The sequence below is a fragment of the Pristis pectinata genome, chromosome 24 (assembly GCF_009764475.1).
Source record: "Pristis pectinata isolate sPriPec2 chromosome 24, sPriPec2.1.pri, whole genome shotgun sequence".
Classification (NCBI taxonomy): Eukaryota; Metazoa; Chordata; class Chondrichthyes; order Rhinopristiformes; family Pristidae; genus Pristis; species Pristis pectinata.
Genome location: NC_067428.1, coordinates 23,120,458 through 23,136,005, shown reverse-complemented (window position 1 = coordinate 23,136,005; position 15,548 = coordinate 23,120,458). Strand labels below are relative to the sequence as shown.

The following is a 15,548-nucleotide window of genomic DNA, read 5'->3' as shown; positions in this document are numbered from 1 at the left end:
TTCAAACTGCCTCAAGTGTTCCAGAGATGACCCTCACAATTCCTAGATATAGATACCTACCACTTTGTGCAGTGGCCTGAGCCTGTTTGATCAGTGGTACTCTGCCAGTGGGTAGATTAGGGTATGTGAAGTAGTGTGCGATGTGTTGCTTTCCCAGGTGGTACCTGACAGATACCACATGCAATTCATTCTCATTATAACTGTGCATCCAAAGCATAAAAAAGATCCACCTTCAGTTACACTCGTGCATTATCAAAAGAGAAAGATCAAACATTTAGGAGAAAATTCCACGTGCCCACCATAACTTTCACCGAAATCCTTAATGCTGGGGTCCTTGGAAGGGCATCTGCTGAGAGTAGGCAATGGGGGTGGGTAAATCGGCAGGTCATGATTTGCAGAGCTGAACTAGTCAGTCAACTCTTAATTGCATTAACAGTGGGATTATACTATTAGTTGCCAAACTGCCCTGTTATTTGCATCTTTATACCAACCCACAAAAGTACAATTTGCAAACTACACCATGGTCAGTGGGAAGAAAGTGTCCAACGAATCTAGTGGCTAGTATATAGGCGTGTAGATGTCATTGCTCTCTCTGCAACACCTTTCTCTATTCAAACACTTAATTGATACATCAGTCATACACAGGATACCAGAGGAGATCCTGGAAGATCACCTGCTGCCAAGAGATCTCCTTTCTCCAGAACACTAGTCATATACAATGTACAGATTGCTGTCTGCAGTGGAACTAATACCCAAGTGTTCTCCACTTCCTGTAACTCCTTAACCAACAGATTACTTAAAAATCAGTATCACAAACAAGTGCACCACATCAAGGCACCTCAACTAATAATATGCTTTAAAGAAATATTGCTCAATGTACTAATTGAAGAGATATAGATGCTGGAAATCCAAAAACGAAAGACAGTAAATAATGACGATAACAGACTAGGTAGCATCTGTGGAGCCTGAGTATCTCCAGCATTTTCTGATTTGCTTGATACATTTACATACATGGAATTCAGCATCTATTCTGCCTCTCATAGTAACAGGACTACAGTATACCCGAAATACTGTCTAAATTTACCCAGTTCAAAAAGGCTCCTCCAGAACTGGCACAAGTTTGGAAGGACACAATGAATGAAAGTTTCAGATGCAACTGAACAAAATTACTTTATCAAAACACCATGACCACAGTGCACCCTTGGAAAATGAGCAACTGCAGCGAATTCAGGGAAAAAACTAATTAGAATGTTATATTGTCAAGCAGAGAACTACACATAGCAAGCATATTGCCACCAGAAAAATAAGGAATCTATAGCACTCAGTTTTTAAAGATCTTGCAGAGGGAAATTAGCCCTAAAAGATATTAAATCACATTAATGGTTTATTATACAATGCCACATTTGATTTCTTGGAACACAAGTGGAAGTAGAAAGTAAATCATCAAACAATAGGTGCACAACTGAAGTCAATGACATTTACTTTTTTAATATTTAATAAAGGTTGAAAGCTCTGAAGCACTTTTTATGAAGTAATAATAAATGAGACAGTGCCCATTATTAATTTATCATTCAAATTAATCTGTCGACATTTTCAATTAAAAAGAACATTTAATTATTCATTGGCACATAATTGGAAATTAGAAAGAGAAAAAGTTCTATTTACAACTAGGCTCAATCATGAAATTTGTCACATTTATGGTAAGCCTAATTTCAGGGAGAATAAATAGGCTTTAGTAAACAGCTCAATGACGAGCAGCAATAAAAAGTAAAGAGTGAGGAAAAAATAGACTTACCTGTTTGTGCATTTCAATGTTTAAGCCATAAGACATTTCATAATACTGGGGGGGGGTTGGAGAAGAAGAAAGACAAAAGTAGTAAGTGTCTTGGACCCAAAATAGGAGGATCCTCTAATTCATTCAACATGCAACCAGATGAGTTTGATAAAAGTCGCCCACTCAATGGTCATTTCCACATGCACTAAGGCTGAATCAATTATATGTGCATCACTTCTTGGAAGCCAAGCTTCTGAATGGGTAAGTGCCAATAAAAACAATTCATAATATGAACCTGGTGCCTTTTATTTTCAAAAACAGATCTTCCCAATCTTTTCTGAAGGCAGTAACTTGGGCTTGGATGCAGGGCAAGAGGCAGTAACCATTCTCTAGTACTTCAGTCAGGTGACAATTATAGTTTAAATCAGGAGACCTTCAGCAACACCCTCACCGTGGCTCATCCAAGTCCCACACAAAATGTGATAGCGTGAGCACTTTGGTTGGGGGACAGGGGTAGTGGTGGGAAGGTGAGGGTGACTCCATAGTGATTGGCAGGAGATACTGGAGATCTTTCCAAACACAAGGCAACTTGCCAAGCACTGTCTTGGCTGAGAATGCAGTCAGAGTCAGGGAATGAAATTGAAACCTACTGATCTAATCTTGGTTGGAATTTTTAGTGGATAAAACAAGTAGAACATGAACTGGGTAAGTACTTAAAATCATGAAGGGTTTGGCAGCCTGTGTGTCCCATTCACATTCCAGAGAGGAAAGGTGAAGGAAGATCAAAAACTTGTGAAAGATACTGGTCACACTGTCTACTATATCTTTTCACAGACAGATTATGTAAAATGGGAGTGGGGCTTCAAGCCTTCCCTGCTCAATACTCAGTCCATAAGACAGCACCCCATACAATGAAAGAGATCTTGTTTTGAAAACAATTGCTCAGTAGGTCAGGCAGCAGGCATGCGGAGAGAAACAAAAACTAACATTTCAGGTTATGGCCAATCATTATCTTCATACCTGGGAAGTGTTCAGGTTTGACCACAAATCTCTGGTTATTTATAAAAAGGACTGAACTCAAGAGAGTGGATAGTGAGTCAGTATAGGCACAGGCCTACACTCTACTCCTGTATGTGGGCCTGACGTTGAGCCGAATATCTGGTGCCTCCAACCTGAAATGCATCAGGGTCAGCTAAGTGTTGAAGTGCTCAGGTTTGCAGCTCTGCTGAAGGGTCATCAACTCCATTTCCTTCTCTGTGGGTGCTAGCCTGACCCTAATTTAATTGCTAGCATTTCTTAATTTTAATACTCCATTTCTAGCATTTGAAAAGTCAGAATTTCTTACATTTCTCATGACAAATTTGCCCCATTGAGCATGCACCGAGCAATTCATCACTTCCAATCCCCATTTTAGTTTCTTCTAACATTCTCTCACACATGCCCTTTAATGTTTCCTACTGAAGTTTCTACCACCCACCTACACAAAGGGCAATTTACAGTAGCCAATTCAGGTAACAACCAGCACATCTTTAGGACATGGGAGGAAACTGGAGGATCCAAGAGAATCCCATTTGATCACAGGGAGAATATACAAGCTCCACCCAGATTGCACGAGGGTCACTGGAGCCATGAGACAGCTGCACTACCTGCAGCACCACCGCACCATCCACTGATGCAGAAGCGGTAAAAGTTCTTCATCTGCACAAAGTGCAAGTACATCTCCCACAGTGAGGACATCGGTTTGAAACCGGTGTACAAGGTACAATGGAAGACCCAGTAATCATCCCGCAGTCAAAAGTTGTCAGAACCTTAGCCAAGAGGGTGGAGGAGAATGAAATGAAGTTTATACTATGACAAATGAAAATGACAGTGTAAGATTACAAGACAGTTTATGAAGTTGGGGAGATTTTTAGCTCCTTAATCATGGAGTTATACTTGAACAGTATTTCAAGCTTCATGCAACTATTTCAATGTAAAGTGCAAGAGTCTGGAACGAAACAAAAGGTCCACCCCCTTCATAATGCCAGAGTCAAGAGAATGGCACCTACCATGACATAATGACGCTGCATTTCTGTCTTTTCACTGGCCAGTTTGTCACATTCCAACTTGAGGCTGTAACAAATTGAACAAGATATTTAAAAGGAAAAATGCTGAAGAAATAACTCTCAATCCTATTCATATTTAATTTCAGTTTAAAAACCTGGTCAAGTACCGACAGCACCTTTAACTTTGCACAAGGACATGAACTCAATGTTTCAGAGTAGCATATTATTGAGTAAATCAGATGCATTAGTCCCGCTTAAGATAGAGCACTTGTGGAGTGAGCTCAGTCCTTAAGTCAGTTCCAATTTGTAGTGTAATGCAACTAATTTGCCATCCTTTATACATCCCAATAACTTAATTTGACCATTGGAGGTCTCAAAATAGAGCCCAAGTCTTTATCACAAATATTTAAAAATGCAATTTCTGTCACAAGTTACCACATGTGGAAAAATGCCAACAGCAGTTTCTACTCCCCTCCAACGACTCCCAAACCCTGTTATTCCCTACCCCTTTAGGGCACAGATATTGAGGCTAAATACAAATGAAAGTTTACTTTGCCACCCTGGCAAAGGGCAGCTCACTCACTGCAAATTGGGGTTGAATCAACCACGCTTGGTATCACACAAAGCAGCACACTGAGCCACAAACACATGAAGCAGGATTTCTGATGTCCCTTCCCCAGAATTAGTGTGGCCATTTGGAAGCTCTGGTGATAAAGCAGTATAGAAACAAGTCTGACAAATGTCTCATTATTGTACACCTCTCTACAGTAAGTGTTTGATACTTCACCAAAGCAGTCAATAAAATTTAATCCTCCACACAGAATTGCAGATATTTCCAACTTTCACAGTTTTAAAATTCATTAACATACAAGATAGAGTTCCAGTTATTTCACATTATTCCCCTGGTTTGTGTGTAAAAGTATCTGCCAGGATGATTCAGCACAACCTGAGTGAAGCTGGTAACTGGTGGGACCTGCTACCCAACACATAGCCCTGTCACCAAATACCCCTCAGCATCTGCCTTGGCAAATCCAAGCAAGTTGAACACAGCCAGTAACACCACAGGAATGGGTAAAGTGCAAAAAACAATTCACACTTCAAACAGGCATCCAGACTAGTTCAAGGGCCTCAAGAACTCAAGGGTAGATTTTCTTGTAGTCTTTCAGTAACATTCCATTCCACAGCTGTCTAAGTCCAATGAGATACCCTAATATACACTGGCAAACAACCCAACGCTCGACAGATTGTGAGCAATGTTTCAGAGATATCCAAGTATTAAAACAAAACTCAACTCCCAAAATAACATTCCCAAAATGCAAGAAAATCAAGGCGTTTGTATCCACAGGGTATTTCTGAAGTAGTGGAACAAATCCCAAATAAATTACTCCTAAATAAAACCACTAGGTTCTCACTGACCTGCACAGACAGTAGATATGAAGCTCATATTAACTAATGCAGTCGTGAGAGAATGCTGCATAGGCAAAATCGAGTGCTTAAATCCTGGAGTGTGGCTTTAACCAAACAACTTGGATGAACTAAGTGACCCAAGTTGAAACACAAACTTTCCAACTTCCAATGAATCATTAAGCAAACGTGCAGTGGCAGGAAGAATTTTTAAATCTGCACTTTGCCAAGCAAGCCAAATGATTTTGACTCGAGGCAACAACTCACTCAGCCTCACGCAGAAGCTAGACAGTCCAAGGCATGCTTCAAATCTGCCAGAACATCCTGGCCTCACTGCAGATGCTTCTACAGTGCACAGGAAGAAATTAGTTCAGCCGATGACCTCCAGCGGCTTTTCTCCCATCACTGTGCTTTACCCGACTGTGCAATAAATGATTGTTAAGAGCTGGGGTCAATTATGTTGGCGAGTCCCTCTGCACAGGGAATTTAAAAGGATAAATATGCAACAGGATGGGAGTTTTTGTGTTGCCAATTGCGAATGGAAGGCATCACCTTATTATTATAATCAGCCCCAGTTTCTCAGGATCATTCAGGTCACAGAACAGATTTAATAGTACTTACCAAGAATCACCAAAAATGACCAGACATTTTTAGGACACATTTTATAAACTTATTATTGATATTGATTGAGAGGGGACTCCAGACACAAGACGCCACAGAATGTTTGGCATCCATTGAAGGGGCGGACTCAGTTTAACGTCTCAACCAAACAAAAAGTTCCTCCAACAGTACAGTTTAAAGAGCAGCAGCTTGAATTACGCACCAAGTCTCCAATGTGGGAGAAATCCACAACCTTCTAACCTATGGCTAGTGGCCAATTTTGGAGTACAAGCTTCATCCTTATTTCAACAAATTTCTGCACCTGGCTGTGCAGGTACAGTATTTTTAAATCAAAACTAATCTGCTGCAAAAAAACTTCAGGACATTATTGTGGTGGGACACAGCTTCCAAATGACATTTTCTTGTTATTAACACAATGTTTATTTATTATGAGTATGTTATTTCAGAAAACAGCAGCCACTCCATACCCCATACACAAACTGGGGCGAATGGTTAATTAACTATGCTTTTCTGGTCACATTGGTCAAGCCCCAGTTAAAGAAAAGTGCAGTTTAGGGTCACTGTACAGAGATGACTATGACAGAATAAGATACTCCCCCACCCAAAAGATAAATCCATCATCAGCTGGGAAATTGCACGCTGGGACCCACTAACCCATTAGCACTGGGAGACCACAATCTGCCGACATTAGCCAGCACTGGACCAGTGGCTGAAGATTCTCCCAAGGTGTCTGGGAGTTCCAGCTTCAGCCATCAGTGAGGTGGAGTAAGGGGGAAGGATGAGCAAATAGAGACCTAGATGAAGAGGGATGAGAAGTAGACACACCAGAGGATGAAGAACTGAAGGACAAAAAGGATCAGGGTGTCTGAGGGAAAAGACTTTGACAAGAGTACGTTGCATCTATGTGCATGGATATTGTGTGCGCATGCTCAGAAGCACAAGTCATGCAGCTGGTCTCCAAATGCCTTGCACTTTCCTAACATTGGACCATGGTCTTTCTGTCAAGCATACTTGGTAGCTGGTGTGCAAGGACCACACCACAAAGGTACCTTCTCCTCAGATCTGGAGAAGTCATCCTCTACCCCAAGGGACTGCTCGAGAAGTACTGATTGATTGCACAAAATGCTCAGTTATTTGCCATGGATATTTTGGCAGCACCTCCCAAAACCATGACCTTTGCCACTGAGAAGGGTGGGTGTATGGGAATACCACCACTTGCAGATTTGCCTCCTGATGGATATCACTCTGACTTGAAAAGACATCGCCATCCTTCTCCATTGCTGGGTCTGAATCCTGGAGCTCCCGACCTAAATTACACTTTAGTGTATCTTCACCAAAAGAACCAATGGTCAAGGCAACAGCTCTCTACTATTTCCACTGCCTCCCACCCCCACCAAGGACAGAAGGTTGGGCTTTCAGAAATGCAGGCCTCTGCCCAAGACACCCAAATCCTATAAACAAGTTAAGGAATTGTCAACCAGGAGACTTGGGAAAGTCCTTGCACTTCATACATTGCCATCCTCTGTAGCCAGAGGGGCACTAGTTTGTTATACATGATGATACCAGATAATGCAACTCTTCCCAAACACTACTCACATGCTGGACTCAAGTATCAGAAGGCAAGCTGCACGTTGGTCTTTATTGCAGGACTACAGAGATCTTGCTCCATTTATACCAGAGCCTGATGAGAATGCATCTGGAATAATATGGAGAGGTCACACCTCCCCATCCAAGGAGGCATGACCTCTACGCTTGGTCACTTACAATGGAGGGAGTGTAGTCAAGGTTCAGCAGACTGATTCCTGGGATAGCAGTTTGTGCACAAGGAGAGGTTAACTGGATGGAGCTGATATTCTATATTAGAAGACAGGCTCTTTCATTAAAACATGCAAAATCTTTTGGGGCAAGGCAAGGAAGACAGATTTTTGCTCCCCTAACTGGAGTGTCTAGAACCAGGGGTCACAGGCTCATTCAGGACAAATGAGAAGAAGCCTCCTCATTCAAAGAGCAGCATGTCTTTGGAATTTATAACCCTAGAGGGCCATGGATGCGCAGTCACTGAGCATATTCAAGGCAGAGACTGATAGACTTTTAGATATTAAAGGGATCAAGGGATATATCCCTTGCCTTCACATCAGAAAGTGATGCAGAGGTAAAAGATCAGCCATGATCTTGATAAATGGCAGAGCAGGTACCAAGAGCCAAATGGCCTTCTCCCACTTCTATTTATGCTTATCTGAAACCTTGAAGTACAGCTCCACAATCACTTACTCCAGACTCAGCAGCTCGACCAACCAAATCTAGAAATAGACCAAGTGACCACTGTGTTCCGGGGGTAAGTTTGGTTAATAATAAAAAATGGATATCCTCATAGGCTTAGCAATGATACTGCAGTAAAAGACTTTGATAATGATCAGTCCTTTGGAGACAAATGTCTGCAAAAGGACATTCAGAACAAGCCTACGTGGCTGAGCATTGGAAATTCAATTTGACTTTATGTGGATGATTTTATATTTTCTTTATATAAAACTCAGTTCTCACTTTTAAGTGAGGGGCAATCCTTTTATTATAACCTACTGCAAATATCTGAACATGAACAACATATCTTTGCACATATGACCTGTGCCTCACAGTTCAAAGACCGATGACTTAATGAATCAGCAACTCCATTTTAAAACAGATTTAAACCATTCCAGATTCCCAAATATGATGGGAGCGGCATACAATAAAAGGCTTACATTTCTACAGCTTCTATATCATCTCCTTCTGGACATCTCAATGCACGTTCCAAATATATTCACTATTGTATTGTAGGAAGTTAACAGTAGTTTGTATATTGCAAGCTCCCACAATCAGCAATGTGATAAGAGCCTGAATGAACCCATTTTCATAGCACTGAGCAAGGGAAGAGCATCAACCCAGGAAACACTTCTGTGAAATTGTCCCAGGGAGTTTAATTATCCAAATCCTTCATAAAAATAGTATTGGAGTTCCAGCCTTTATCATATACCCAACTTTCTGAAATGAGTTCTGAACTAATGATCTCTGGTATATCCACCACCAACTTCCACTTAGGTGGCACCTTTAAATACAGATCATGCACTCCATGGTACTTCACAGAAGCATGATCCAACCAAAGATTTACATTGACTCAACTAAGATATTAAGGCAAATGATCAAAGGCTTGGTCAAAGAGGTGGAAAAGGGCATCTTACAGAATGAGGTAGAGGTAGAGGAGTTAAGTAGCAAACTTCTGGGAGGTTTTGGTCTTGGCACACCCACGCATGGGGCAGTAATTGAATTATGGAATGCTCAAGCCGCCAGAATGAGAGAGCAGAGCAGAAACCTGGTGGTTACAAACCTAAAAAATTACACAGACAAAGAGGGACAAAACTACCTATGGCGAGATTTTAAAATAAAGAACATTTTAAATTATGGTGCAGTTTAAATAGAGCCAATAAGGCTCAGCAGGCACAGGGATTATGAATAAGTGAGACTGGTACTGAATAAGGCACAGGCAATTTCAGATTCAAGCTTATTGCCATAGGCATACAATCACAAGTATACATGCCATGAAAATTGGCTTTTTGCAGAGTAGCACAGTAAATTACAAACGTGACCAAACAAAAGTTAACAAACTTAACATAAATTATACCTAACTTACATGACAAAATAAACATAATGACATTAATGCAAGTTGAGAGTGAAAAATATAGTCCAAGGTTGCGTTAGGGTTTTTCAGGTCAGTTCGAGAATTTGATGGCAGTGGGGAATTTTGGATAACCTCAAGTTTAAGAACAGAATGAGGGGGCCAGCCAACTGAACAATGGCATACCCAAGTCTTGGATGTATAAAAGTAGAGGTGCACCCAGAAGCAAGACTGCTGCAATCAACACTGGCAAATACAGAGTAGATGGCCTAAATGGTCTGTTTTATGTAGCAAAATCTATGCAGCTCTTCTGTAACATATGCCATGCTCCAAATCAACGTGACATGCAAAAGCACAACAGCTATCAACACAAACAATTCCATGTGCCACAATTAATTTTTAAAATTTAATTATTAAAACAAACATTTTTGATCACAGCATTTGCATTAATAAATTCTGAGAAGTCAGAAGCATTGATGATCTTACTGACAAGTATTCCAACCAAATAGCAGTAATGACAAATTTCACATAACAATCACAGTGGAATGCTCATGCATGCAAATCTCTCAGTGTGCGAGATATTGTTAATGTCGGCGGCTCTATATTCAGAATGCCTGCAAAAATACAAGGGCCACATCTTTGCTGCAGAGCTTAGAAAACAAAGTACCGGCTTTGTATAAATGTCAGATGAGATTTACCATGATTTCAGCTCTTAGCCTCCAAGCAGCTAACTGCTAATCTTCCTCCTGATAGATTACACAATGGTACAGATTGGCAGGGCGAAGGACTCAATTAAAACAACAATGAACCTCTCTCAACTTGTCAGACTTTCATCTCCTAGTCATAGCATGGTATTCAAGTGGCCTATTTGCACCACTCCCTAAATATGGATAATGCTCCTTGTTCTGGTCTTCATCAACTTATTGGAGACCTGCCCAGGACATATTCCACCACAATCCCATTTATGGGGCACTGATTGTCTTTAAGTTAGTTACCTAGTCCTTCTATTAGAAAATAACCACACTTCATAAGCACTTAATTTATTGCAATTACTTTGGGACATCTGGAGATTTCCTTCTTCATATTATTAAAGTTATACATAGTCACTGAACATACTGACTGGTTTTAACCATCTTACAAAAGGCACACATGAAAGTTAAAGACAAAATGAAATACCACACCTCTTGCAAAATTCAATGCAATAATTTGGAAGGGAAGGGGTTTTGGGGTATGGCAATGTGGCATTGAGAAACAGCAACAGATGCTAATCCAAATTCTCAAATCTTGGAGAGTAGTTTTCCATAACTTTAACACAGATTAAACTAAAATACTTGCAGAAATACTTGCCAAAGGTTTAGATGGGGCAGAGTTTGTTAAGTGCATCCAGGACGGATTCCTGTCACAGTATGTTGACAGACCAACTAGAGGGAATGCCATACAAGATCAAGTATTAGGTAATGAACCAGGTCAGGTGACAGATCTATCAGTGGGTGAACATTTGGGGGACAGCGACCTCTGCTCCATAACCTTTAGCATTGTCGTGGACAAGGATAGGAGCAAAGGAGGATGGGAATACATTTAATTGGGGAAAGGCAAATTATGAGGCTATGAGGATAGAACTTGAGAGTGTAAATTGGGATGATATTTTTGAAGGGAAATGTATTATGGAGATGTGGTTGATGTTCAGGGATCTCTTGCAGGATGTTAGGGGTAAATTTGTCCCGGTGAGGCAGAGAAAGAATGGCAAGGTGAAGGAACCATGGGTGACAAGATAGGTGGAACAACTAGTTAGGAAGAAGGTAGCATACATATAGTGTAAGCAGCAAAGATCAGACAGGGCTCGTGAGGAATATAGGGTAGCAAGGAAGGAACTTAAGAAGGGGCTGAGGAGAGCAAGAAGAGGACGTGAAAAAGACTTTGGTAAGTAGGGTTAAGGAGAATCCCAAGGCTTTTTTCTCATACGTGAAGAGCAGAAGGATGACTAGAGTAAAGGTAGGTCCGATTAGAGGCAAAGGTGGGAAGATGTGCCTGGAAGCTGTGGAGGTGGGTGAGGTTCTCAACGAATACTTCTCTTCAGTATTCATCAAGGAAAGGAGTCTTGATGATGCTGAGGACGGTGTTGGTAAGGGTAAAGTTCTGGAGTATGTAGATATCAAGAGAGGATGTGTTGGAGCTGTTAGAAAAATATTAGGACAGATAAGTCCCTGGGGCCTAACAGAATATTCCCCAGGCTGCTTTGTGAGGCGAGAGAGGAGATTGCTGAACCATTGGCTAGGATATTTGGGTCCTCGTTGTCCACGGGAATGGTACTGGAGGATTAGGGGGTGGCGAATGTTGTCCCCTTATTCAAAAAAGGTAGTAGGGATATTCCAGGGAATTAGACTAGTGAGCCTTGCGTCTGTGGTGGGCAAGCTGTTAGAAAGGATTCTGAGAGATAGGATCTATGATTATTTAGAGAATCATGGACTGATTAGGGACAGCCAGCATGGCTTTGTGAAGGGAAGGTCTTGCCTCAAAAGCCTGATAGGGTTCTTTGAGGTGACCAGGAAGATTAATGAGGGTAGTGCAGTAGATGTGGTCTACATGGATTTTAGTAAGGCATTTGACAAGGTTCCACATGGCAGACTTCTTCAGAAGGTTGGAGGCCAAGGGATCCAGGGAGGCTTGGCCGTGTGGATTCAGAATTGGCTTGCCTGTAGAAAGCAGGGGATTGTGGTGGAGGGAGTACATTCGGATTGGAGGCCTGTGACTAGTGGTGTCCCACAGGGATCGGTTCTGGGACCTCTACTTTTTGTGATATTTATTAATGACTTAGATGAGGGGGTGGAAGGGTGAGTTAGCAAGTTTGCAGATGACACAAAGGTTGGTGGTATTGTGGATAGTGTGGAGGGCTGTCGAAGCTTGCAGAGGGATATTGATAGGATGCAGAGCTGGGCTGACAAGTGGCAGATGGAGTTCAATCCGGAGAAGTGTGAGGTGGTACACTTTGGAAGGACTAACTCCAAGGCGGAATACAAGGTAAATGGCAGGATTCTGGGCAGTGTGGAGGAGCAGAGGTATCTGGGGGTTCATAGCCACAGATCCCTGAAAGTTGCCTCACAGGTGGATAGGTTAATTAATAAAGCTTATGAGATGTTAGCATAAGTCGTGGGATCAAGTTTAAGAGCCGCGAGGTAATGATGCAGCTTTACAAAACTCTGGTTAGATCACACTTGGAGTAGTGTCCCGTTCTGGTCGTCTCATTATAGGAAGGATGTGGAAGCATTGGAAAGGGTGCAGAGGAGATTTACCAGGATGCTGTCTGGATTGGAAAGTATGGATTATGAGGAGACTAAAGGAGCTAGGGCTTTACTCATTGGAGAGGAGGATGATGAGGGGAGACATGATAGACGTATACGAAATATTAAGAGGAATAGACAGAGTGGACAGCCAGCACCTCCTTCCCAGGGCACCAATGCTCAATACAAGAGGGCATGGCTTTAAGGTAATGGGTGGGAAGTTCAAGGGAGATGTCAGAGGGAGGTTTTTCACCCAGAGAGTGGTTGGTGCATGGAATGCACTGCCTGGGGTGGTGGCGGAGGAGGCTGATATGTTGGTCAAGTTCAAGAGATTGTTAGATAAACATATGGAGGAGTTTAAAATAGGGGGATATGTGAGAGGAAGGGGTTAGTTAGTCTTAGGCATGGTTTGAAGGTCAGCACAACATGGTGGGCCGAAGGGCCTGTATTGTGCTGTATTGTTCTATGGTACTAGCAGATCTGAGGAATTACTTCACCCCACTCCCATCCCCAGTAGAGGTAGTTAATATGGCAATTCTAACAAAACCCTCAATTAAAAAGAAAAATCAATAATGAATTGAATGCATATTAAAGGAGAGAAAGTTTTGTTTTGATACAAACATTAACTTTCAACCAGAGTATGTATCTCTACAAGAATACATTGAAACATGGAAACAACTTTATATCCTAAATAATATACAATGGCCCAATGCATTTCAATAAACCAGGGGATAACTAGTATACAAGAACTTCGCAGTTGAGTAAGCTTTGCCCAATTTTCATTCCACTGTTAGACAAATTTTGTGCCATGCACAACTGCGTTTTACAGAAACTGCAATGCCAGCTAAGTAGCTCCTTCACAGTTTGACAGGTGTTAAAAGGGATGATTGCAATGGATGGCAATTGGCCCTTTGTTACTCTGTCTGATAATAAATTCATATTATATGAAACAGCTCATTTCAAGAGAAGACATTTTGTTGCTCAGCTGTACATAAAAAAACCCTTTCCTTGATCAGACCATTTTAGCTCATTTTAGCCTGACTTGAACAACGCATGGTTCAATTCGGAGTTTTTTTCTATTTGACAAATTTGGTTAATTTTAGTTATTACAAAACTTTGGTCCAAAAAAAAAACCATCTCCATGGGCACAGTGTGGGAAATGTATTGAGAACTTGCGCGCAACATCATTAGGGAGAAAGAATTGCATATTTGCAGTTTTCATAACTATTGAAGTATTCATCTATGGCAGTTTACGATAGAAAATAAAATATATACAGCTGGACATTTCAGGCTTTTCAGCAGGGGAAACTCCTGCTTTATTATTCATCAATGTAATGCATCATCTGAAAACTTCTGGCAAATACTCTCATGTAAAGCTGGCAGAATTTCGCAAGGGATCCTGTGGTGAGAGCAACTCCCCAAGGGATGCAGTCACTTGATTCAAAGTCACCATTGGCCAACCAAATTTATGAATGCCTTCCTCTTTCTCATTTAAGTGTTTCATTTAGTGAAGAATCAGTACTGCCACAGAATTTAAGACTTTTTTTTTGGTGTAATACATTGTGTAGGTGCTCTCATATCCCACTGGCAGTTTACCATAGAAATCAATGCACTTGTCTTTTTAGCAGTTATGGATCCATCTTTATTTCTTATTTCTTATTCATACAATAATGCACATCTTTTGTTTTAACTTTCTTTTACCTGTGTTATTTTTTATTTGTGCCACTTTTAATCACTCACCATTGATCATTGGAAGAATGGGAATGGTCAGTCAATACACAGGTTTTGAAAACCACAACCAGCATTCTGAACTGTGTAGAATTTACATTTTACTTTAACCTTTGTTGCTCCAAGAAGTTTTACGAGTTGAAAAAAAATTTCACATATCAGCATTCAGGGGCATTTCTTTGGTTTTTAATTTGTTAAATCTGAAAATTTAAAATCCTGATCATGATCAATCTGCAGGAAGTACTGCATTCACCCCCAGCTTATTCAACCATAAGGACAGGCCTGCATTGAAGAATAATAGATGATGAGGAGAACAAGCAAATCAAATTTCAATTAGTCACTAGGAAATTATAGGGATGACAGATTCTACTTCAATAGGGTCACTACCAAGTTGGTTCACACTGAAGATCAACTCAATAATTATGAGGGAAAAACCTCATTTGGAGGGTCACGAGACATCTCACATGACTGGGACAGCTGAGAAGATTTTTGACAAAACATTAGGAGATGTACAAGAAAATGCTGAACAGTATTGAAAGGATTTCCTGCAATTGTGATAATGTACATACAGTATTCCTTGGGTGGGAAAAGAAAACTGGTTCTAAAGAATATCTCCTGGGGTGATGCATAATAATAGGACCATGGTATTTCTCAAGAATATTATCAATACACATGTTCCACTGGCAGGGGAGACTAGGAAAAGGACCACAGATCAATGGATATTTACAGCATGTCTTTTACTAGCTGTACACTTCAGCTCCAGGTTATAAGCACATCCTGGAGCACAGAGTTGAAGTCCTTTTACACAGTGAGGCACATCTCAAGGGTTAATAGGTGGTGAATGAAAACACCTCTCTCAACCATCTCAAAGCCACGATACATTTTTAATTAACAAGAGCAGAAATCATGAAAACAATCTTAAACTCAATCTTGCATTTCAAGACACACCTGTCAGCGTATGCCAGCTAATTCCTATCTTGCAACCCAGAGCAATGCCACAAGAAAATGGAGAATTCTGAATAATTCTGTTTCTGTAAATCAATGGGAAA

General features: G+C 41.0%; 1 protein-coding gene across 1 annotated transcript in view; it reads right to left on the bottom strand.

The window, feature by feature from the left end:
- The window catches only part of LOC127582501 (TLE family member 5-like), a 106,769-nt gene that overhangs the window by 57,409 nt on the left and 33,812 nt on the right, over positions 1 to 15,548 (bottom strand). Inside the window, 2 exon segments of the mRNA XM_052037810.1 lie at positions 1,796 to 1,840; positions 3,823 to 3,886. Of these exon segments, the coding sequence (XP_051893770.1) occupies positions 1,796 to 1,840; positions 3,823 to 3,886 (109 nt within the window).